The following is a 23,665-nucleotide window of genomic DNA, read 5'->3' as shown; positions in this document are numbered from 1 at the left end:
GCAAAGTTGATGTGTCTCCTGCCCTCCATCTCCCCCTTTGAGACACTAGTGATTTGTTCTCTGTTGTACCTGTGTGTGAAGGTGGTTTTCTTGGTTGCTGGAGCCTTGTTCAGGAGAGTTGGGGAACTGCGAGATTTCGTATCGGAGACTCCTTATACAATTTTCTTTAGGGACAGGGTTTTCTTTCGCTCTCACCCAAAATCCTGTCTAAAGTGGTTTCTGATTCTCATATTAATCAAGTAATATATTTACTGACTTTCTTTCAAAAACCTCATGTTAGCAGAGCTTTGGTTCATTACCTGGATTGAACTAGGTCTTTCAGGTCTTCGTCTCAGTTCCTTATTGTGGTTTCAGATGGAGTAGAGGGCCACCCAATATCCACCCAGAGGATCTCTTCCTGGATTTTCAGCTGTGTTTGTTTATGCAGCCGACTTGGCTGATATTGCCCCTCCAAAGAAAGTTGTCAGGTCGCAGCCAACTTCTGCTGCCTTTCTGGCTCGTCTGCCTGTACTGAATGGTTGCTAGACAGCAACCTGGTCATCAGTCCATACGTTTGCCTCTCACTATGCTTTCTCTTATCAATCTAGAGACAATGCCAGATTTGGGCAGGTGGTCCTACAATCCCTGTTCAAGTAGACTCCGAACCTACTTCCAGTTCACACTGCTTGTGTGTCACCTGCTGTGGAATGGACATGTGCAATCACTCGAAGAAAAGACAGTTACAGGAAGTTTGGTAAACTCTTGGTTTTGAACATGTGCAACACATACCCATTCTGCAACCCCTCTTTCTTTCCTTCCATATTGGAGCCTTTCCAATATAAAGGAACTGAGGGTGGCTGGGAGCAGTGTGGCCCTGTGTACCTGCGTGCAGTGGTGTGAGGCATCAGAATTGCTCATGCTGGCCCGATGGGTACGGCTGAGGGAAAAATCTCCAACTATGCACAAGGTGCATGCGCACCTTTTGTGGAATGGATGTATGGAACACATCTCCAAGAACAACAGTTACAGAAAGATAGGTAACTGGTATTTAAAAAAAAAAAAAAAAAAAAGATTAACATGCTTTAGAGAATTTGTAGGGTGATCTGATAAATAGATTCTTTGGGAGCATTGGGTGGTTACATCAGTGATACCTTTTCAGTGATAACTAGTTTGTAGTATAGAATTGATGTCATACAGCTCCAGTGGCTGTAAGAAGCTTAGTATCCTATGTGGCATTACTGTTTCTGTGTCCATATAACCTAGCCCTATATCACATTTAGCATAATTTGTGGTGTTAAATTGGACTGATTTATCTAAGAGAGTGAAATCTCTCATCCTGTCAAAACGGTCAGTACTTTCAGACCAAGATTTAATTGCATCAGCAGTGCAGGGGGCTGCATTCTGTCTGCATTATTCTTGGTTTGTGGCTAAATTGGGAAGCAGAAGTACTAGAAAATAATGGTTTCAATCTTTAAGCATTAATACCTCTGATTGCAAAAAGCAATGTACTTGCCAACCTATCATAACTTACTACATGTAATAGTAAGAAATCTGTGATGGCAAGAGATATTAACTATGATAATGCCTCTCGTGCAATATTCTGAGGCTTAAAACACCTCTATTATAAAATATCTAAAAATTTAAGTAATCTGTTATGTGGAAAAATGCTTTCAAAGTATAGACAGGCAAATACTGTTGTACTTAAACATACGCATAATTCCCATTGATGTCAACAGCTGGGGTAAAAGGTGGGTGTGGGTGTGGGTGTGGGGGGGGGGGTGCGCGCACGTGTACGCACGCTACTCCTGATGGCATTCTGTGCCAAAACATTTAAAAATTCTGCACACATTTTAAAATTCTTCAAATTTTAATTGTCAAATAAATGTGGAGGCTCCACCATGGATTTGGGGAGCACAGGCCACTGGCTGCAGAGAGGTGGGAGAACACTTTGCAGCTCTTCCTCTCTTCCCATCCCCCCCATCCCCCTGGGACAGACTCAGTAATGTGGCTGAACCCAGCCCTGACACAGCACAAGGACCGGGCCTGCCCCTTGGTGCCAGCTGCACCAGGTGTGGGAAGGCAGGATCCAAGTGTGGAGGGGTTTAGTGTGGGGGGATCCAGGTGTGAGTTGTGATGGGTCTGTCTGGGGCAATCTGAGTGCGGGAAGCTCAGCGGGGGATCCGGGTGCAGGGGAAGATCTGGATGCACAGGGGCTTGTTGGGGGGGGGGGGGGGGGGGGATGTTCTGGGTACAACAGTAATGGGACTCTGAAGGGGGGCTCAGGGGGTGGGGTTCTGGGTGTGGTGGGGCACAGAGCTCGGCAGCAAGGTCTGGTTGTGGGGGGCTTAGTGGGGTGGGGATCCAGGTGCAGCTGGTTGGGGCTCAGTGGGGTGGGGATCTGGGTCCGGGTGGCTCATCAGGGTGGTCCAGATGAAGGGTGAATGGGGCTCATCGGGAGGAGGTTCTGAGTCTGGGGCGGGGGTGAGGCTCGTTGGGAGGGTCTAGGTATGGGGGCGGGGTCTGCAAGTACGGGAGTTGGGCAGATGGGGGATCCCTCTCCTGAAGCTGAGGAGTGATGGGCGCAGGAGGCGGGGAGAGGGGGAGGGAGAAGTTTGCAGAGCTTCCTGCAGCTGGGGGAGAAATCTGGGGATGGGTCTGACCCAACCGCGGATGCCATGCAGGGGATGAGGAACTCCCGTCCTCCCCAGCCCAGCCAGAACTAGCAGCTGAGCCCAGCGCAAGGATAGGAGCCACCAGCCGGGTCTTCCCCAGTCCTTTCCCCTGCCCCACAGTGATTTACCTTTCTGCCGGCTGCCCTGGGCACCCGAAACATACTGCTGGGAAGGGTCGTATGACCGCTCTTGTGGCTTCCCTTTCTGCCAGGGAAGCAAAGTCATTTTTCTGCAGGGAAGCAAAGAAATCTGTGGGGGACATAAATTGTGCACATGCACGGTGGCGCAGAATTCCCCCAGGAGTTGTGTGCACACAGCTATTGTAGAACATATGACAACGTGAGATTTTTTTTAAAAAATACTCAATTTGTCTTAATTTCTTCTATTCAGTTTGCTAAATGTGTCTTCCCATGAACACAGCCGTGAGCAGTGAGTAATATTTATGCAGAGCAATTAGGATATTTGTTAGAGATTCCATTGTTGTGAACAATGTAACTATGTTTAAAGTCTAGTAAATGACCTACTGTAATGTTCTGCTGTGTAAATATTGTGGGCTCGTTTTTAAGGCAGGGGCGTATTGCCTCATTCCATCAAATTCACGAGGCCATGATTTTCTTTTAAGCTCATAATTACTTAAACCTTCCCTCTACTTTTCCTGCTGTTGTCAAAGTTAACATTATGCACCAAGGTGAATAGTATGGGTACAGTTGCAAGCTTCAGTGCAAATGATTTGTCATTTTTTCTCCAGCTCTAATGTAAACTTTAACTGCATGCTTAAGTTTCTCTTTGTGGGAAAAGAGATTTAAATCTGTACATCTTTTTAACCTTTTATCTGCAAAGGCGTATTCATATCGTGCTGCTGGGTTGATTTTTCATATTTCTAGATAACCATGCATTGATCTGTTGCTAATCTGATGTAACCTTTTTTGTATGTATTGATCATAGCGCTTTACTCATGGGAGGTGTATCAAAAACTGTCTTGGCTGAACAGTTCATCATTTAAGGCTGAACTTAAATTGTGATTTTTAGTTGAATGTTAAATGGACGCCTACTCAGATATTAGATTATTTAAACAGCAGGCTGAAATGGACCATCACTCAGAATGGATTTTTGTTTCAGTTTTACTAGAGAAGACTTTAAATAAAACTGTCATTTAGGTCTGGATGGCTGAACCATCTATTTTTCTGATGTGTATTAATGTAACCATCCAAAAGTTTAGGTTATGTCTGAGAGCCTTGTCTGTGTGCTTGGTGCTGTGCAAACCGAATGGAAGGCATGGTTCCTTACTGTTCTGTAAGTAGAATAAGTATTTTGTCATGGTGTTTTTGCCCCCACCTTAATAATGGCGTTGTTTCAGTATTTTAAAATGCTAATGGCATTTTTTAAGAGGACAGAGTGCTGCCAGCAATGGCTTTGAAAATGGACACCAGATAGAGCCCTACTGGCCATCAGCATTTCTTGTGGGGTAGAAATATTTCATTTGTATTGTGGTAGCACCTAGGATCCCCCAGTCCTGTACTAGGACCATTTTGTGCTAGTTGCAGACAAACAGAACAAAAAGATGGTTCCTTCCCTAAGGGTTTACAATCCAAGTAAGCTGTTGCTCTGAGAATCTTTAATTTTGCAATGCACTTTTTTCCTTACAGCTGTGCCACCAAACATTGCAGATCTGAAGAATTTAGAAGTGCTTAACTTTTTCAACAACCAGATTGAGGAGCTGCCTACGCAGATTAGCAGCCTTCAGAAGCTCAAACACCTGAACCTTGGGTGCGTAGCAGTAAAGCAAAAATGACCACAAAAAAAAATGCAAAAACTGTTAGTGGTTAACAGTAATTGAATCTTGCACTTAAAGCTTTCATCTTTTGTAAATAAGATCAATTTTTATGGCACTTGGGATAGCTCTGAAGTTATGGTTTCATTGTAGTTGAACCAAAAATTGTCTTAGAAAAACACCAGTTGTGTATTTATTTAATTTGAAACAGTTTGAGGAAGAGACATTTGTGTATGGTCTCTTTCACATTACATTGATGTCTAGTTTGTGTCAGTAGCAATCCATAATGATCCACTTATTAAATTCAGTTTTAAATCTGTTACATACTATTTCATGCATGTGCAAAATTGTTCCCATAACTGCTATCTTTATTAAATCTGAGAGTTCTGTGGTCACTATGTGATAAAAGATCCAGGATCTGCTTCATGCTTTACTTATTTAGCATAGATTAATTATCTTCTGAAAGATTGTCTTCTGAAAGATTAATGTTTGAGTTTTATTTAGGATTTCCATCTGGATAGTTAGAAACTGGGATTTGTATCCATTGAGTAATGGAAGAATTGCGGCTCCGGTTAAGAGTGGCTTAATACAACGAGGATTTCTGTTGAAAGCCTAAAAGGATAAGCACTGATAGAATGGAAGCATCCTTTAGAGGTCACCCCCTTTAACAGTTCTCAAACATATTTCTATCTAATACAGTTGGTTCCTTTCTGCTTAACCACCATTACAACTACTGTTTTTTTAATGGAGTTTCTGCAAGAAATATGATAAAACTAAACCTACAGTAGGGGGATGGACCTTTTTCTGAAACTATATTGTAGTTGTATTTGGTATGTTTCCTATTTTGTGGGTGCAATTTTATATTGTTTACAGCTTTCTCCCTGTATGAATGAATTTTTATATTACAAACTCAGACCTATAAACAACTTAAGTCAGAGGGAAAGGATGTGTACGCGCTGTTACTTAAACCCAAATAGACTTTAGCTAACTAGGCTCCATATTCTCTAATGGGTTGGATAACTCCGTAAGAGATTGATAATTGAACTGCGTTGTTGGCTGCAGTGATATAAATATTTTTTTGGTATTGTCTCCTCGATAAAGACACTTTTGGTTCTTATTTTGTCTCTGGTTGTCTAGCACAGTGGAATATGCTTTGATTCTTGGCAGCCTCCATTGGCTTGGATTTAACAATGAGACTGGATAATTAACATGTTTGCCTGGGAAAGTAACACTCCAACATTCCATGCGCGTGCGTGCATATATTTTGACGAGGGATACACCTCAAGGTGTAGTGCTGCATCATTACTGGGAGAAATAGTTGAATGCTTTCTACATATGATGAAACCAGTAACAAGTTGATTGTGCTTAGTTGTAACCAATATACTACTTCCCTGCATTTCTTCCATTAGTATTGTTTTTAGGGGTAGGAGTGAACGAGTGTTGTGAATTGGCATTCTTGCTGAGGAGTATCCTTAGTCTTGCAAATGGTAAACCAAAGGCTGCCTTCTATGTTAACTTCGTAGTGTAACATTCTACTTCTAGTATACAACTTAAGGGAGTCCACTGCCATGGCATCTGGGTGCCTCACATATTTTAAGTATTACAACATAACTAACGTCCCCTTAAAACTGGTAAATTCCTTCAAGGTCCATTTTCCCATTAAAGCCACTGGAAAGGTTTTGATCTCAGGAGTTGGATCAGTCCATTAATGGCTGCTGCTGAGAGAGATTTAAAAAAAAAAAAAAAACACAACAAAAGAAGACCCCAAATGGGAATGTGATTTATTCCTTTATAGCTAAACTTTTTTGTAGCAGCCCACAGGGCAGCTGAACAATTCATACTCTACACTTCTCCAGCAAATACTCAGATCACTTTGGGTAAAGTACTCCAGCTTCCAAGGTCAACTTTCATTCTTCTGAGGTCTTCTGTATATTTTCCCACCTGCTTTTCTTCGCCAAGTGGTTTTAAAAAAAAAAAAAATCTGAATACAACATCCTAGTCCTTGTGTTGCTATTTTCTCTTTTTCTTAGGGATGGGTTTTTTGTGATCTTCAGAACCTGGCCACATCAGGTCAACTGTCACTCGTGGGCCACACCCACAGTCAACAATATTCATTCACACAGGAATAAAATTGGCAAATTAACTTTGTATATCCACTGCCTCTGCTTGCTGTTTGTTTACAAATATTTGGCTGCACAAGGCTATATTCATTGCATGAAAAATATCAGCCAGTACCACTTTTCAACATCTATGTGGAATAGCAGTGGAGGCAGAGAACATACATAAGAATGGACTTACTGGGTCAGACCAAAGGTCCATCTAGCCCAGTATCCTGTCTTCCGACAGTTGCCAGTGCCAGGTGCCCCAGAGGGAATGAACAGAACCAGGTAATCATCAAATGATCCATCCCCTGTTGCTTATTCCCAGCTTCTGGCAAACAGAGGCTATGGACACCATTCCTGCCCGTCCTGGCTAATAGCCATTGATGGATCTATCCTCCATGAATTTATCTAGTTCTTTTTTTAACCCTGTTATGATCTTGGCCTCCTCTGGCAAGGAGTTGCACAGGTTGACTGCGTTTTGTGAAGAAATACTTTCATTTGTTTTAAACCTGCTGCCTATTAATTTCATTTGGTGACTCCTAGTTTTTGTGTTATGAGAAGTAGTAAACAACACTTCCTTATCTACTTTCTCTACACCAGTCATGATTTTATAGACCTCAATCATATCTCCCCTTAGCCGTCTCTTTTCCAAGCTGAAAAGTCCCAGTATTATTCATCTCTCCTCCTGTGGAAGCCATTCCATATCTCTAATTATTTTTGTTGCTCTTTTCTGAACCTTTTCCAATTCCAATATATCTTTTTTTTTTTTTTTTTTTTTTTTTTTTTTTTTTGAGATGGGGTGACCACATCTGCACACACTATTCAAGATGTGAGTGTCAGAGGAAGTCTTGATCAGGAAGAAACTATTTTTTGGGGAGGAAAGGGGGCAAGAGGGGTAAGAATGAGTAACTGCTGGGCTAGAGTGGTAAGTTTACCCCTCCTCCCCCTATACAACTTGGAACAATAGGGCCCAGGCATACACCTGGCATCCAGCCTGGTACCTGGATTTGTGCTGAATAAAAGCGTGTCTAAGAAGATAATCACCACTTGAGATCACCAGCAGAAAGCATGTGTTCCAGTGTGCCCCCCTCCTGCAGGACAGAGGGCATCTGGAACCCTCAGGCTTGTGTTGCCAGGGTCTGGAAAGAGGCAGGGAGCAACAGTACTTGTCTGAGGGAGAGGCTGCCATCAGTGGTGCTAGTGAGGTGGGGAGGGCACAGCAGCAGGCAGTAGTGGTTGTGAAGGAGCTGTAAAGCTCCCTCGGCACTGGGCGGGGGTTTTGATGTGCTAGTGATTTCTATAACTTTTTTAGATCAAGAACAGAAATAGCAGTGTTCATGGTGCTACAGAGGCTCCATTACCCAAACAATCCAGGAGCATTAAACCTGTATTAGAGCAACCTCCCACAGCTACAGCGAAGGATACTCCTTCCCTGCTCCTAACTAGTAGAATTACAGTAGCATCTAGAGGGCCTTCTCTTAGCTCAGTGACCCACTATACTATGTGGTGTCACTACTTATAGTTAACACTACGATTTAATCATGGGTATTTTTAGTAAAAGTCATGGGCAAGAACCAAAAAATCACGGCTCATGACCTGTCCATGACTTATACCATAAATACCCCTGATGGAATCTTAGGGTAGATGGGAAGCCCCGGGGCCAGCCACGTCGGCCGCTGCTCGGGCGGTCCCCGGGGCCAGCCGCGTCGGCCGCTGGAAGTCACAGAATCCGTGACTTCTGCAATCTCCGTGACAGACATGGAGCCCTACTTATAGTACAACACTGTCTCTGTTGCAAAAAACTTAGTTGATATAAACAAGACAAAGGGTGGGAGAGGATGTATTCTCATTTCATAGATGGGGAAGTGAGGCATAGTGAGATCGAGGCCTTGATTCTGGAGAGAGTTCTACTGGAGCATAACTTTAAGCACTTACGTAGTGCCAGTGGGTCAGTCTGTTCTTGTGTTTAAAATTAAGCATGTAAATCTTTGTAGAATTGAGACTTAAGTGATCTGCCCGTGGTCACTCAGGAATTCTGTTGCTACAGCAGCACTCTCACAGACATAAAGTGAGTGAACTATAATACTGAAATAAAGAGAACTGTAAACTACATTTTAAGAAACTCTTGCTGCTGCTGCTGCTGCTGCTACAAGCTAATCATGTGTCCTGGATTCATAGCTGCCTGTGTCCTTGAATAGCATACCACATGGGGCCTACTCTAAGTTACACAAACATGGTGTATTCTCACCCCCCCCACCCCCCCTCCGGCCTACTGCTTTATTCAAGGGAATAAAACAGAACTCTGATCAATTCATACATGCATCAGAACAAATATGTAAACAACTTGGGCATAGAGCTGCTTCTTTATCCATGTGCACATTAATAAAGCTGTGCAACTGGATGCCAACAAAAGAGAAGACTTTTCAAAGAGAGGGAAATACAAACAGCTCTGGTATGTTGACTGGTGTACCCGCTAGGTTGAATGCTATGTGTTTCCAAGTACCAACTCCCAGGCTGATACACCTACTCTTGTTCTCTGTGGCCCTTGATCATGAACTGAAATAATCTCCAGGAAAAAAAAAAAAACGTGCTCCAACAATTGCTGGCAGCTTTTAAGCTAGCTATAAAATGAGATGACAACGCTTACCTACCTAACAGGAGTGCTCTAAGAAGGAAAAAAAAAAACAAAAAAAACCATTGATGTTTGAAGAACTTGATTGCTGGTGATGCGGGGGGAGAGGGTCTTGAAGCAAGTCTAGCTGTGACTTCTTCCAGGGATCTTGACAGGGTTACTCAGTCTTAGTATATCGTGTGTCATTGTACACTTTACAGGTGTATTGGGTGTCACTTATGCGGAGGGGGACTCACTTTGCATGCACTGCACGGCAGCTTTTGATGGGTCTGCTGCTCATCAGAAGATTTCACCACATTATTCAATGGAATATCTAAAATTTCAGTCCTAATTCTTAAAGTCTCCTACAAATAACTGTAGCTTGAGCTACATCGTTTAATACAGTGTTTTTTTTTTTGGTATAATTGAGTCAGATAGGCCTCCAGACATGCCTTTTTACAAAAACTCACTCTGACCCTGAGGACTTGAGTAGCCCCAATTTGATACCACATGATCCAATCTCCACTCTATTCCAGGTTGCTTTGTTTCATTTAGATGTGAGAGCAGCTTTAGCTCTCTGTAATGAACTCCATGAATACTCTCAAATCCTAACCTCATACTTTGGAGTTTTCTCCTTGATCTGTTGCATTAAACAGTTCCCCCCCCCCTCCTTTTTTTTTTTAATTATTATTATTCCAGACCCTCCTTGTCCTGGTTCTTTTGGTTAGCTGTCCAGCACGGATGCTTTTTTTTTTTTAAGGCAAGGCAATTAGCACTGTCTATTCTTAAGGTTGTGTGACACTTCCTATTATAAGACCCTGCTTTCAGTTGTTTAACTTTGCCATACTTCATGACATTTTCAGGGTGGTGTTGGCCAAAACAGTCTAGTCACTTCTGAGAATAAGGTTAAGGAAAAATACATTTTTGCCAATGTTAAAATCTGGCAGTCCTTTCTTTTGAAAAGTTCTAATGATCTGGTGCTGGAATTTGAAATTAGGCAGGGAATGGCCATTGTGTCAAATGTGTTTTTGTCTTTTCCTGTGAAAATCCACCCACATTTGGCCAAGTTAAAAATGTTTTGAAAAATCTTACTTTTTACATGTTCCATAGTTACTTTATAGAGCTTAGCTGCTACCAGGTTCCATGCACATTGGGTATGCTGCAGCCCTACAGCTCCTGGATGTGACCAGACTGTGGACAAGCCATCTCTACGCATTCTCCAGAACAGAGAGCCCAGAAACCTCCCTCTCCTGTGCTCTGTGACACACTGCTAATGCACAGGCAGCATGGAGGAGGAAGCAGACTGACTCAGATGCAGAGAGGACAAGAGTTGGACCAGGGAGAAGAAGGAAATAGACTGGGATTGAGAGCAGGGGAGAATATGCTGGTACTGTGTGGTAGCTCTAAAGGTTCTAACCCAGCTAATGACCTGTGTGAATGTCAATGTGATGCCACATACTGGAATTTTTTTTCCAGTTTGCTTTTTGTGTGTGTTTAATAAAGAACATTTATTAAGGTTGCAAAGTCAAGCATTAAAAAAAAATTAGGAAATGCAAGACTTAAGGTTGCCTGTGCAACCTTAATTCAGCACCTTCATGTGTATGCATTAGGATAGTCTTTAATTTTATGATCATACTGTTTTTTTTTTCACGGGACCTCCCCTCATTCAGTGCACGGGGTGGATCTTCTTTGGGGATGAATCAGGGTTCTCTAGTGAAGGAGGTTGTTGTAGAAGTCGGAAGGTGTATAGTGAATGAGGTAGGGTGTTGCAGGAAGAGAAAGGATAGTCTGATGGTTAAGGAAGTTGAATGCTATTCTGAAAAATTCGATTCTGTCCCTTTCTGTACCACAGAGTTCCTATGTGATGCTTAGCAAGTCACTTCATCAAACTTTTCTCAGCATCTGTTCCTCATTTTTGGGTGTCAAACTTAAGACCCTGGGGTCTGATTACAGCTGTGAGTGCTCAGTATTTCTGATAGTTAAACTCCATGGGAGCTGTGCTTTGAACATATTAAGTGCTATATAATGCTAAGTACTTTGAAAGTACTTTGTCTCAACTTGGGCATCTGAATTAACAGACACCTTTGATCTTATTCTCTCTGTGCCTCAGCTCCCTTTCCATAGAATGGGGTAATTATGAAAATAAATTCATTAATGTTTGCGAAGCACTCAGGTATTATAATGATGAGCTTTGTAGGAAAGGAAATGAATAATTCTGTCTTCAGAGCAGTGTTTGAATGGCGTGCAGTAAATAAAGCCTGGGGCCACACATTGACCAATAAGGAGAAAACAAAGTATTGACTCACTGATTATTAACTGGGCACTGTCTATTCTGGGCACTGAATGAGGAAGAGGTGGAAAAAGTAGTATTTGATCATGTGGAAAAAGTAGAATGTAATCAAGTGATCATGTAATTAAAGACTATTGCACAGATTACTTTAATTCTGGCATTTCCTAGCTTTTGAGTGGTTGAATTTTCAACCTTGATGATGATGTAATGTATTGTGTGTGTGTGTGTGTGTGTGTGTGTGTGTGAGAGAGAGAAAATAAGACAGTGACATTAAATACATTGTCATTTTCCACTACTGTAATGAGAGCTGGTTGGAAGATCTTGTTGACTGAAAATTCAGTCTCTCCCCTGCCCCCCCTTTATGACTTCCCTGCCACACCACCCATTTTCCCCATTGTATAACCAGTTCTGTTTGAAATTCTCATCCATAAGTAACTCTTCTCAACCCCCTGTTCATGGTCATTCTTTGCTGCATTGTGTTGAATGTATCCACTCCATCCCACCACCCCCAAAGCATCTCTATTACTGAAGAGTGGTAAAGTCTGTCTGTTCCTCCTTCCTCAGTGGCTCTATGGCTATCTTAGATCAATAGGTCCTGGATCTGCTGTGCTCCTTGGATTAACTGTAGGTCTCTGCCTTTAGTTTACTGATCTAGCTGGACTGTACAGCTTAAGGTACGGTGCCTAGACCTGGTAATTAGATAACTCCATGAATATGCAACCCTTGTGACCCGAATAATTATACCTTAATGCAATAAAAAATTAACTGATTGTGAGAAGAAACTAACTTTATTAGGGAAAATGATAAGATGAAATTAAGGGAGGGGTGAGGGTAGGAGATAGGAACGAAAAGAGAAGTCATGGGAATTTGGGAAATAATGGTCTGTGGGCCTCAATCCTATGATGTGCTGAGCACTCTCAGCTCCCATCCCATTAACCAGTGGGAGTTGAGGGCTTTGGCACTATGCCCTAAAAGGGTTGACCCAGAATTTATTGTGGCCTCCTCTTTTTTGGAAAGCTCTTAATGCCTTCATTCTTTTTATGGTTAACTGCTGAAATGAATATAAATATATGTTCTGTGTGTCTTGTTTTTCCACCAACAGCATGAACAGGTTAAATACCTTGCCTAGAGGATTTGGATCTTTACCAGCTCTGGAGGTTCTTGACTTGACTTATAACAACTTAAATGAAAATTCCCTGTCTGGAAACTTTTTCTATCTGAGTAAGGAACTTTTTTAAAAAATCTATAAATCTTCCTAAAATGGTGCTTTGCTTTCTGCTGGTGAAATTTATTTGATAGAGCCCAAACTCCAATAGAATTTTTTTAGATATATGTTTTTCTTCCTTGGGTCCTCTTGAATATTTCTACATAGCTCAGCAATACGTAGCATTGATATACAGTCACCTGACACTATTGGGCATGCAAGGACTTGGTTAGTAATGGCATATTTAGCTTTCTTGAGGGTAATATTTTCTTGAGCCCCATACTTAACTAAAACTTAATAGAAGCTAACAAGCCTCATGGGACAATAAAGAATGTCACCTTGAGGCATGTTGACGATCTGAAAGAAACCACAACCAAGTTTCCAGAAGTGTGTGTGTGTGTGTGTATAGTTTGTATATATGTTAAAAGCATGTTAAGGTTACAAAGTCAAACACTCAAGTTATGAAATCGCAGAATTCCAATTGCTTTTGCAGCTTTAATTGAGCCTTCTTGTGCATATCCATTGTGATAGTATTTAATTATGTTATCACATACTGTCTTTTCTGTGTGATTCCAGCCTTTTAAGTGAATTCAGTATTACTTTTTATTCTCATTCAGTGTGTGGCCCCAGGCCTTAGTTACTGCACACCCCAAACTGCATTGAATACAGTACTGTTGATTTCCTCCAGGGCATTTCTATGGTGCTCTCATCATACTGTGAGTGCTTAATCAAACATTAATGAATTTAGCTTTAGAATATTCTTCTGAGATAGGGACGTGGTATTATCCCCATTTTATAGCTGTGGATCTGAGGCACTGAGAAACTAAGGCAAAAACAGTCCCAAGTGTCTACTGATTTTTGGGTGTCCGACTTGAGACATCTAAGGCCTGATTTTTTCAGAGTCCCTAGCATTTTTACAGCACCTTATAGTTCAAAGCACAGTGCCCCTCCCACCCCCCTTTGACTTCAGTTACAGTTGTGAACACTTGGCCTTTTGCAAATCTGGCCCTAAGTATCTGTAGTAGGGCACCCAGAAAATGCAGAACACAGAATTAATTAGTGGCCAACTGTGAACACTTTGGTTTATGTGACTTGCCCAGCAACAGACAGGAACTTTGTGGTGTAGGCACGGATAGAATCTAGTTCCCCAGGGCAGCATTCAACTTTTTTCTTTTTGCAATCCCTTACTTCGTTCACTAGACACCTTCCAACTTCTGCAACAAATGAGGCCGGGGTCCTACAGACAGCAGCTTCTTTCACTACACAACCCTGATTCGTTCCCAGAGTTCCATCCTTTGTGTGCACTGAATGAGGCAAGGTAGAAGAAATAGTATGTGATCATGTAGTTAAAGACTGAATCATTAATGCATGCACAGAAAGAGGCTCCATTACGGTTACCCAGGCAATCTTTACTCTGGCGTTCTTAACTTTTGAGTGTTTGACTTTGCAACCTTAATATTCTTTTTAACATAGTTTTTATTGGAAGTGTGGTCAGAGCCTTAAGCAGAAAAAGTGGCAAAGAGGTTAGAGGAGGCCATGCTGCTTGCTGAGAAGGACCTGCTGATTATGATCCAACAGAAGGAAAGTTTTAAATTATCAAAAAGTTAAAAATGATGACTACAATGCAACTAACAAGAAACCTGCAAAACAGACATGCAACCTGCTCTCGGAGGGGGTGAGAGGTCATAGTCCTCTTCCCAGCATTCACTGTTGTCTTCTTTTGGTTTAATTTTCCTGAAAAGTACCATGCTCAGCCACAGTGCTGTATAAATAGTAATAAGCTAAATGGATGTATTGGGTTTTTCTTTTTCGTTTTTGAATTTTATCGTTCTGTCCTCTACTGCAGAGAGAGAGACTACCTATGAAAATATAAATGATTTGATTTGAACTCAGTTGTTTGTGTTCTACTATCCTGTTTTAAGATCTTTCCACAGAGCTGCATGTAGTTAAATATAGGTGTAAATTCATTCGAAACACAGCTTTTTTTATGTACATTAAGTAATAACTAGGAATCAGATGTAATAAAGAGTAATTGCTCCTTCTGACAGCTGAGCATTGAAACTATGTGCCAGAACCTGCCAGAGTCTATTGTAGAAATTGTTAATTGTGTCAGTCCTTTTGGAAATAGATGTTTTCCTGAACACACCAACAATACAATAAGGCAGTAAATCTGAGTTTGACCTGCTTGTTATTATTGTGAGCCCTGAGTATGTCAAAGGCTTTTCACCAAGTCAGGGTTATTAATCAAACCTGACTCTCTTATTGATCCGACCTCAAATGGTTGGGCTATACGCCACCCTGTTTATATATTGCTGTTTAATTTGCAGCCACCCTGCGTGCACTCTATCTAAGTGACAACGATTTTGAAATCCTGCCGCCAGATATTGGGAAGCTCACAAAGTTGCAGATAGTAAGTAATTTATCTAAATTCTTGGAAAATCAATTCACTTTCGCAGCCCTTGTAGCAGTAGAATCTAGTCAATTTGAGAAGTAGTAGGGTTTGTTTTTCAGGAATAACCACTACACCTGTTACTGTTTCTTGTTTATCTTGTAAATAAATTGGAAGAATTGAGTGTTGGGGGACAAGGGGTGGGCAGAGAGTAAGTGTTCTCTTTTAGGCTGCTTTATTTTAACTGAACATTGTTCTGACAACTTTATATTTTCTTTTAGCTGAGCCTTAGGGACAATGACCTGATATCACTGCCTAAAGAAACTGGTGAACTCACTCAGCTTAAGGAACTTCATATCCAGGGAAACCGTCTTACTGTGCTGCCCCCAGAACTAGGTAAGATTGTAGATGGTTCTTTGTTGTTTATGTCATAATCATTATTACTCAAATGTGCTTCCTGTTGATGACCTAAACCATCCGTTGATCTCCAAGAAATAGTTTTTGCTGAGGTTATCATTGCTGCTGCTGTCTGTTTGTTCCCCCAGATACACACACTCACTTTCTCTCTTGTTGGGTTTGTGTGTGCGTGTGTGTGTTTGGGAGAGGAAGGGCTCGTGTTTGTCATGTTGCACATTTGGCTGCATTACTTGTTCCCATATTACATATGACCTGTGTATTAGTCAGTCAGATTGCAAAATTTGCATACCGCATTCTGCTTTCATAATTTCTTTTAAAGAGGTATTTTAATTGTCTGGAGCTGGTTGCGTTGAAATCATTGCGATAGTCAGCAAAAAAGAAATTTTGAATTTTCAGTGCTCGTATAGAAGTGGCTTTCTTGAGCCTGTTTCTGTAGAAATGGAAGTTTGGTCAACAAAAGTAAGATAAGGCTAAGTTTTTGTTTTGTTTAAGTCTACATTTGGATGTCACCTTTATTTTTTTGCTGATCTGACAACTTTCCCTCTAAACAATTGAACCAGCGGATGAAATATGGATTTGTGATTTCTGCCATTATCACTAGTAACTTCATTACCTTTTGGTTAACGAAAATTGTCTTCATTAGAAACGAAAAACTCTGGGTGTGGGTGGCACATTTGCGTTGCACTAGTGCATTTTGCGTTCTGGGCATTAACTTTAGTGGAGTTGTGCCCGTTTTCGCAAAATCTCATTTGGGTTAGTGTGTTTTATGATACCCTTTAAATATGTCTTTTGGTATAAATATGCAGCAGGATCAGTTATCGGTTGCTCTCCTTCTGAATTTTGTGTCCTTGTCTCTACCAACTTCTATCCAACTAATTGCTGCTGACACACACGCGCGTGCGCACAAACACTCTCTTGTGTGTATACACATTCTCTCGCTCCACGTGTGTGTAATCTGTATAATAGATATATTAAAAAAATATGGTATTCTAATCTAAATCCACATTTTAGTTTACACGTCACTAAGCTTTGTCTTTAAAGCCATAGGAAAAGTGTCTGGTTGTCGTCTTCAAGTGCTTGCTCATGTAGAGTCCATTCTAGGTGTGCGTGCACCCACGTACAGTTCAGACTTTTGCCTTAGCGGTATCTGGAGGGTCGGCTGTGGCACCCCCTTGAGTGCCGCACTCGTGTGTAGTTATATCGGGCGCCGCTGGCCCTGTACCCTCTCAGTTCCTTCTTACTGCCCATGGTGGTTGGTCAGAGCACCTCTCTCCCTTGCTTTGCAAGTGGTGAGCATTTTCTTTACTCTTCGAACTTTGGTGATTCAGCTGTAAATAGTTTTTTATTGCAGATTAGTTAGTAATAGCTGTTAAGTACGGTAATTAGTCAGTTAGTGTCCCAACAGGGACTTTGCCCCAGGCAGGTCATGCCCTGGTCTCCGCGCTGACTGTAATGGGCCTATGCCTGTTAGCGGACCCGCATGGTAGCTATCTGAAGTGCCTGGGGGAAGTTGTTGCATCTGTAAGACCTTTGGTCCCAGGACACAGAAGGAACGTGACATTAATTTGAGGGCCCTCCTCCTGGAGGCCGCTCTTCGAACAGCCAGACGCAACACCCAGCACTTCAGCCTCAGTGAGTAGTGCACCCCCAGCACTGGGTTCTACCCGGCACCGATCCCCTTCGCTGGTGCCCAAGAAGAGGGACCCGGCACTGAGCAAGTTGGACCAAGGGGCGTAGGGTAAAGAACGCTGCTCAGGCTGCCTGCCCACGCCAGAGCTGCAAGGGGGAATGTCCCCCAGGGGACCTCTGACCCCCCTAAGGGATCCTCCACTGACTCTGGGGAGCAGTAGGGGACCCAGACTAATGGCACAGTCAACGCCATCTCAGCTCCCAGTGCCCAGAGAGCAAAGGACTCTCCCACTGCAGCCGGCACCGCATGCAGTGATGGACCTTGCGAAGCCTCCCTATGAGGGCAAGCTAGCTGTGAGGGCTTCCTAGAAGGCGAGTGAGCACCACCGGTCTATGGAGCGGAAGCAGAGCCCTTTCTTCCCATGCATCAGTCGAGGTCACCGGTTCAGCCACCACAGATCACTGGTACCGCACTCCCGGTCTCTGCGCGAGACTCGGCACGAGGGCGGAGAGAGGTGCAGGTCGCCGGACAGTTGTCACCGGTCATATTTGCTCCAACAAGCACCATCACAGAGACCTCAGGGATGCTCCCCAACACGGCACTGTTCCCCCTGCTCCCAGCACTGGTCTGACTATTCGAGGCACTGGTCACCCACGGCGACAGTAAGCTACAGGACTCAGGTGTCGACGGTCCTGCTCTGGTCACCGTAGGAGGATTTCTTCAGCACGGAGAGGGAGTTCAGCCCCTTGCTGAGACAGCACTGTCACGACTGGGCTCCTGAGGTTGCATCCACCTCAGCGATGCCAACCTGGCAGCAGGGCCAGTGGCCAGCGCAATGGCCTTACTGGAATGCTGGGGGTGTGCTGGTTATGCTGATGCCCCCATCTCACCAATTGTCAGTCGCCACATCGGACAAGTTCCAGTCGGCACCGGCAGCACCGGGCTTGACGCATGAAGCGTTGGCGGGCGCTGAGATGGAAGAACAGGTGCCCACCTCGAGGCCCCCTTCCCCTGCAGAGGATGATGCCCTGGGTCATTCTCCTCCTCTCCAGAGAAGGCAGTGGCAGGGCCCTCCCGTGCTAGGCCACCAGACGACTTTAAGGAGCACCAAGCCCTGCTCCAAAGGGTGGAGACTAACTTAGGCCAAGAGGCAGAAGAGATGGCGGAGCAATCAGACACTTCGTTCAATGTGCTCTCTGCATCCACCCCAGCACGTGTTGCGCTCCTGGTGCACGACGGGGTCCTGAACATTGCCAAAGCCATGTGGCAAACCCCGTCCTCCATCCCGCCCATTTCCAAGAAGGCTGAGGAAAAAGTGTGTGTGTATATTTTTGTCCCTGCCACAGAGTTCGAATACTTATACGCCCCCCCGAGGTCATTGGTTGTGTCAGCAGCCAACGAAAAGGACAAGCAAGGGAACGCTAGTTCCACCCTCAAAAATAAGAAGGCCAAGAGACTGGACCTTTTTCAGGAGCAAAATTTATTCCACAGCCAGTCTCCCAATTCCGAGTCATGAACCACCAGGCTCAACAAGTTTAAGGACTCCATGCCCTAGGAGGTGGCCAAAGAGTTCAGGACACTTGTTGAGGAGGGTACTGCAGCGGCTCGGTGCTCCCTCCAGATGGCCTTGGATAAGGTTGATTCTGCGGCCAAGGTGGTCATGAGGTGCAGTTCCTGGCTTCAGACCTCAGTCCTATCCCAGGAGATGCACTTCTCGATACAAGATCTCCCATTTGGTGGAGTTGGGCTGTTTTTGGAACAGACCGACATGAGGCTGCATGGTCTGAAGGACACTTGGACCACCCTCTGCTCCCCTGAGGATGCATACTCCTCAGTCAGCAGGGAAGCAATTCTGGCTGCCCCCACTGCCAAGGTCTTGTCAGCCATGGCAGGGCTCTACGAGGAGAAGGGTTTTAGTTGCCGCCACCCTTCCTCCTCATGTTCACCTGCACAACTTGGCCTGGTGAACCACCACTGGGCAAGAAGCAGATGTTTTGGGCTCACACTCAAGAGCGGCACCCCAGTCACCTCCTTGGATCCGCCCCATCTTTTCCTCAATTGTCTCCATCCCTACCCTTTGGCCTGGTCAAGAGTTACCTCGGACCACTGGGAGCTAGAGATTGTCCCAGGGCCACACCCTTCAGTTCTTCCCCTCCCCCCACCTCTCTTCCTGTCCCTCTTCAGGGACTCTTCTCACGAGCGACTCCTCGTTCAGGAGGTAGACAACCTCCTACAACTGTGGGAGGTGGAGGAGGTCCCTCAGGAAATGCGGGGGAAAAGTTTCTGCTCCCTCTATTTCCTGATTCCAAAAGTAAAAGAGGGTCTAAGACCCATTCTGGACCTGAACGACTCAAGAAGTATCTCAAGAAGTTGAAGTTTCGCATGGTTTCACTGGCCTCCATCATCCCCTCCTTCCATCCGGGAAACTGGTACGTGGATTTGACAGAGGCTTATTTCCATATCTCTATTTTACAAGGACACAGACGGTTCCTCCATTTTATGGTGGGCCAGCACCATTTCCAGTTCACTGTGCTTTCCTTTGGCCTCTCCCCAGCCCCGCGGGTATATACAAAACGTATGGCCCCAGTAGCCACTTACCTGAGGCATCAGGGAGTCCAGGTCTATCCTTATCTTGACGATTGGCTCATCAAAGGCAGATCGTGGAATCAAGTGCAGAGCAGCCTCAATCTGGTGCATTCTACATGTCCTGACCTGGGCCTGTTAGTGAATGAAAAGGAAATCTACCCTCATACCAGGGCAATGGAAAAGTTCATTGGGGTGAGCCTTGATTCCTCGTGGGCCAGGGCATTCCTTCTGGAGGCTTGTTTCCGAGCCACGTCGGACATAATGTCCCATGTAAGGGGCCAGCGCCTGCACTTGTCTAAGGTTGCTAGGCCACATGGCTGCCTGTATTTAAGTGGTCCATCACCTCTGGCCGCTGCAGGCATGGTTGGAGTCTGTCTACATCCCCAACAAGCATGACCTGGCCCTGGTAGTCAGGGTACCAGACCACATCCAGTCATAACTGGCGTGGTGGTTGGACCCCACATTGGTGTTGCAGGGAGTCCCCTTCGCGCCCCCATCCCCCCAACTCTGGTGTTGGAAGCCTCGGACCTGGTCTGGGGACCCCACCTGGGCAAGTTCAGTACACAAGGGTGCTGGTCAGGGGTTAACCGTTCCCTCCACATAAATGTCAGGAGCTCAGGGTGGTTTGTCTGGTCTGTCAGAGTTTTCAGTCCCAAGTGGTTCAAGTCCTGATGGACATCACTGCCCCAGTGTTTCATATCAGGAATTCTCAACCTTTTTCTTCGAGCCCTCCCACCCCCCAATATGCTATAAAAACTCCACAGCCCACCTGTACCACAACTGTTTTTCACATCTAACGCAGGCCCTGGCTTTTATGTGGTAGCAAGCAGGGCAATTGCCCGGGGCCCTACACCACAGAGGGCCCCGCATACCTAAGTTGCTAAGTACCACCCTGAAAACTCTGGGGCTGTATGTCCCAGGCCTGGCATGTAAGCAGTTCAAATCACAGCAGCCTCAGGGGCCAGGGAGTCAGTCTCGGCAGGACCCACCTCACAAGAAGGCCAAGGGCTACAAGTGCTGCCTAAATCATCCTCCTCCTCCACCCCCTGCTCAGTCAGGATCTACCTGGAATAAATAAGGGCCAAGTGACAGTTTTGAGGGTGCACCCGAAGGCGACCTGCCAGACTGTTCCCCAGATTCATCTTCCCTGTTTTTTTTTTCCAACCGCCTTTCCTTTTTCTTCCCTGCATGGACCACAATTACCTCAGACCGCTGGGTCCTGAGCACAGTTGTGCAGGGCTTTATCCTCCAGTTTCTTTGTCTTGCCCCCCTCATCCCCCACTTCCCTTCCCTGCCCGTCTTCAGGGACCCTTTTTACAAGAGTCTCCTCGTGCAGGAGGTTCAAGCTGGGAGCGGTGGAGGAAGTTCCTCTAGAGTACAGGAACAAGGGGTTTTATTCCTGATACTTTTTAATCCCAAAGGCAGTCTACATCCCATTCTAGACCTGTGAGACCTCAAGAAGTACCTAAAGAAGCTGAAGTTCCGCATGGTCTCCCTGGCCTCTATCATCCCCTCCCTGGATCCGGAAGACTGGTGTGCCTTCCTCGATCTAAAGGACGCATACTTCCACATAGTGATCTTCCAAGAGCACAGACGTTTTCTCCGATTCACGGTGGGACCTGGCCACTACCAATTTACGATCCTCCTGTTTGGCCTGGCGACAGCACCGAGGGTGTTTACCAAGTGTATGTTGGTGGTGCCGGGATATCCAGATCTACCCGTACCTCGATGACTGGTCAAGGGCAGCTCCAGGTCTCAGGTCCAAAAGGATGTTGTGGTACTGCAAGCCGTGTGCCTCTCCCTGGGCCTACTGGTGAATGACAAAAAGTCTGTTAGTTCCAATGCAAAGGATAGAATTCATCGGAGCAGTGCTCAACTAGACCTGAGCGAGAGCGTTCCTGCCCCTAGAAAGGTTTTGGACATTGATGGACCTTCTCACAAAGCTGTCCGCGTTCCCCCTGACTACAGCCAGGTTCTGCCTCTGTCTGCTGGGCCACATGGTAGCTTGCACATACGTTGTCCACCATGCCAGGCTCCGGATGCAGTCCCTGCAACAAAGTCTGACGATGGTCTATTCCCAGTCCGGGGATCACCTGGAAAAGATCATTACCATCCCCCCAGCAATACTCACCTCACTGCAATGGTGGACCGATCGCAAGAAGGTCTTAAAGGGAGTTCCGTTCGACAACCTCCATCACTCCATCTATTTGGTGTCGGATGCCTCGGACCCTGGAAATCTCCAGACCCAAGGTATGTGGTTCCCGGAGCAGATGGCCCTCCACAGAAATGTCAAAGAACTCAGAGCGGTCCGGTTGGCATACAGCATCTTCCTACCTCATCTGTCAGGCAAGGTGGTGAGAGTCCTGACGGACAACACAGCTGCAATGTTCTACCTCAACAGGCAAGGGGAGCGTGCTCATCGGCTCTCTGCCAAGAGGCACTCCATCTCTGGAGCTTCTGCATCGACCAGGAGATCCACCTGGAAGCTTGTCACCTCCCTGGCATCAAAAACACGCTAGTGGATCACCTCAGCAGGGCCTTCTCTTCTCACCACGAGTGGTCGCTCCACCGGGAAGTAGCCTGCATGGTCTTCCAGAGGTGGGGAACTCCCCAAGTGAACCTGTTCACCACCAGGCAGAACATGTCATCGGTTTTGTTCTCGGCAAGGACTCCTTCTCTGATGCTGTCATAAATATAAAGGGAAGGGTAACCACCTTTCTGTATACAGTGCTATAAAATCCCTCCTGGCCAGAGGCAAAACCCTTTCACCTGTAAAGGGTTAAGAAGCTAAGGTAACCTCACTGGCACCTGACCCAAAATGACCAATGAGGGGACAAGATACTTTCAAATCTGGAGCGGGGTGGAACAAAGGGGTCTGTCTGTCTGTGTGATGCTTTTGCCGGGAACAGATCAGAAATGTAAGCCTTCCAACTCCTGTTAAGTTAGTAACTAATCTAGCTAGAAAATGCGTTAGATTTTCTTTTGTTTAATGGCTTGTAAAATAAGCTGTGCTGGAGGGAATGTATATTCCTGTTTTTGTGTCTTTTTCTAACTTAAGGTTTTGCCTAGCGGGATTCTCTGTTTTGAATCTGATTACCCTGTAAGGTATTTACCATCCTGATTTTACAGAGGTGATTCTTTTACCTTTTCTATCACTAAAATTCTTCTTTTAAGAACGTGATTGAATTTTCATTTTTCTTAAGATCCAAGGGTTTGGGTCTGTGTTCACTTGTACCAGTTGATGAGGATTATTATCAAGCCTTCCCCAGGAAAGGGTGTGTAGGGCTTGGGGGGGATATTTGGAGGGTAAGATGTCTCCAAGTGGTCTCTTTCCCTGTTCTTTGTTTAAAACGCTTGGTGGTGGCAGCATACTGTTCAAGGCTAAGGCAAAGTTTGTACCTTGGGGAAGTTTTTAACCTAAGCTGGTAAGAATAAGCTTAGGGGGTCTTTCATGCAGGTCCCCACATCTGTACCCTAGAGTTCAGAGTGGGGAAGGAACCTTGACAGATGCCTTTCTTCTGTCATGGTTGGGGAGGCTGATGTATGCATTCCCTCCAGTCCCACTCATCGCCAAGGTCCTGGCAAAGATCAAGAGAGACAGGGTGCAGGTTATCATGATTGCCCCAGTGTGGCCTCACCAGCATTGGTTTGGCACACTCATGAACCTGTTAACAGCCCTTCCTTGGCCCCTGCCCAATCAACCAAACATTCTGTCACAGGACCCTGGTCGGCTCTTACACCCCAACCTTGCGTCCCTCCACCTCTCGGCGTGGGTGCTGTGTGGCTGAACCTGGAGGAGCGGACCTGTTCGGAGGAGGTCCAACAGGTCCTCCTGGAAAGTAGGACACCCTCAACTAGACTGATTTACCTGGCCAAGTGGACAAGGTTTTCCCGCTGGGTGTCCGAGCGCAGTATATCTCCCTCGTGCTCTTCCATATAGGCTGTCCTGGACTACCTGCTCCATTTGAGGAACCAGGGCCTGGCACGCTCTTCCATTAGAGTGCATCTTGTGGC

The 23,665-nt window shown here is 45.0% G+C and overlaps 1 protein-coding gene across 2 annotated transcripts in view; it reads left to right on the top strand.

Moving 5' to 3' along the window:
* The window catches only part of RSU1 (Ras suppressor protein 1), a 180,642-nt gene that overhangs the window by 51,794 nt on the left and 105,183 nt on the right, over nucleotides 1–23,665 (top strand). For both annotated transcript variants that reach the window (XR_006289061.1, XM_037890783.2), the window contains exons 4-7: nucleotides 4,298–4,418; nucleotides 12,528–12,646; nucleotides 14,957–15,039; nucleotides 15,300–15,414. Coding sequence is in view for 1 of the 2 variants with exons in the window: in XM_037890783.2 (XP_037746711.1) it covers nucleotides 4,298–4,418; nucleotides 12,528–12,646; nucleotides 14,957–15,039; nucleotides 15,300–15,414 (438 nt within the window). In the remaining variant the exon portion in view is untranslated. The remainder of the gene's footprint in view (nucleotides 1–4,297; nucleotides 4,419–12,527; nucleotides 12,647–14,956; nucleotides 15,040–15,299; nucleotides 15,415–23,665) is intronic.

Source organism: Chelonia mydas, chromosome 2 (assembly GCF_015237465.2).
Source record: "Chelonia mydas isolate rCheMyd1 chromosome 2, rCheMyd1.pri.v2, whole genome shotgun sequence".
Taxonomy (NCBI): Eukaryota; Metazoa; Chordata; order Testudines; family Cheloniidae; genus Chelonia; species Chelonia mydas.
This window is presented reverse-complemented; position numbering and strand designations above follow the sequence as displayed.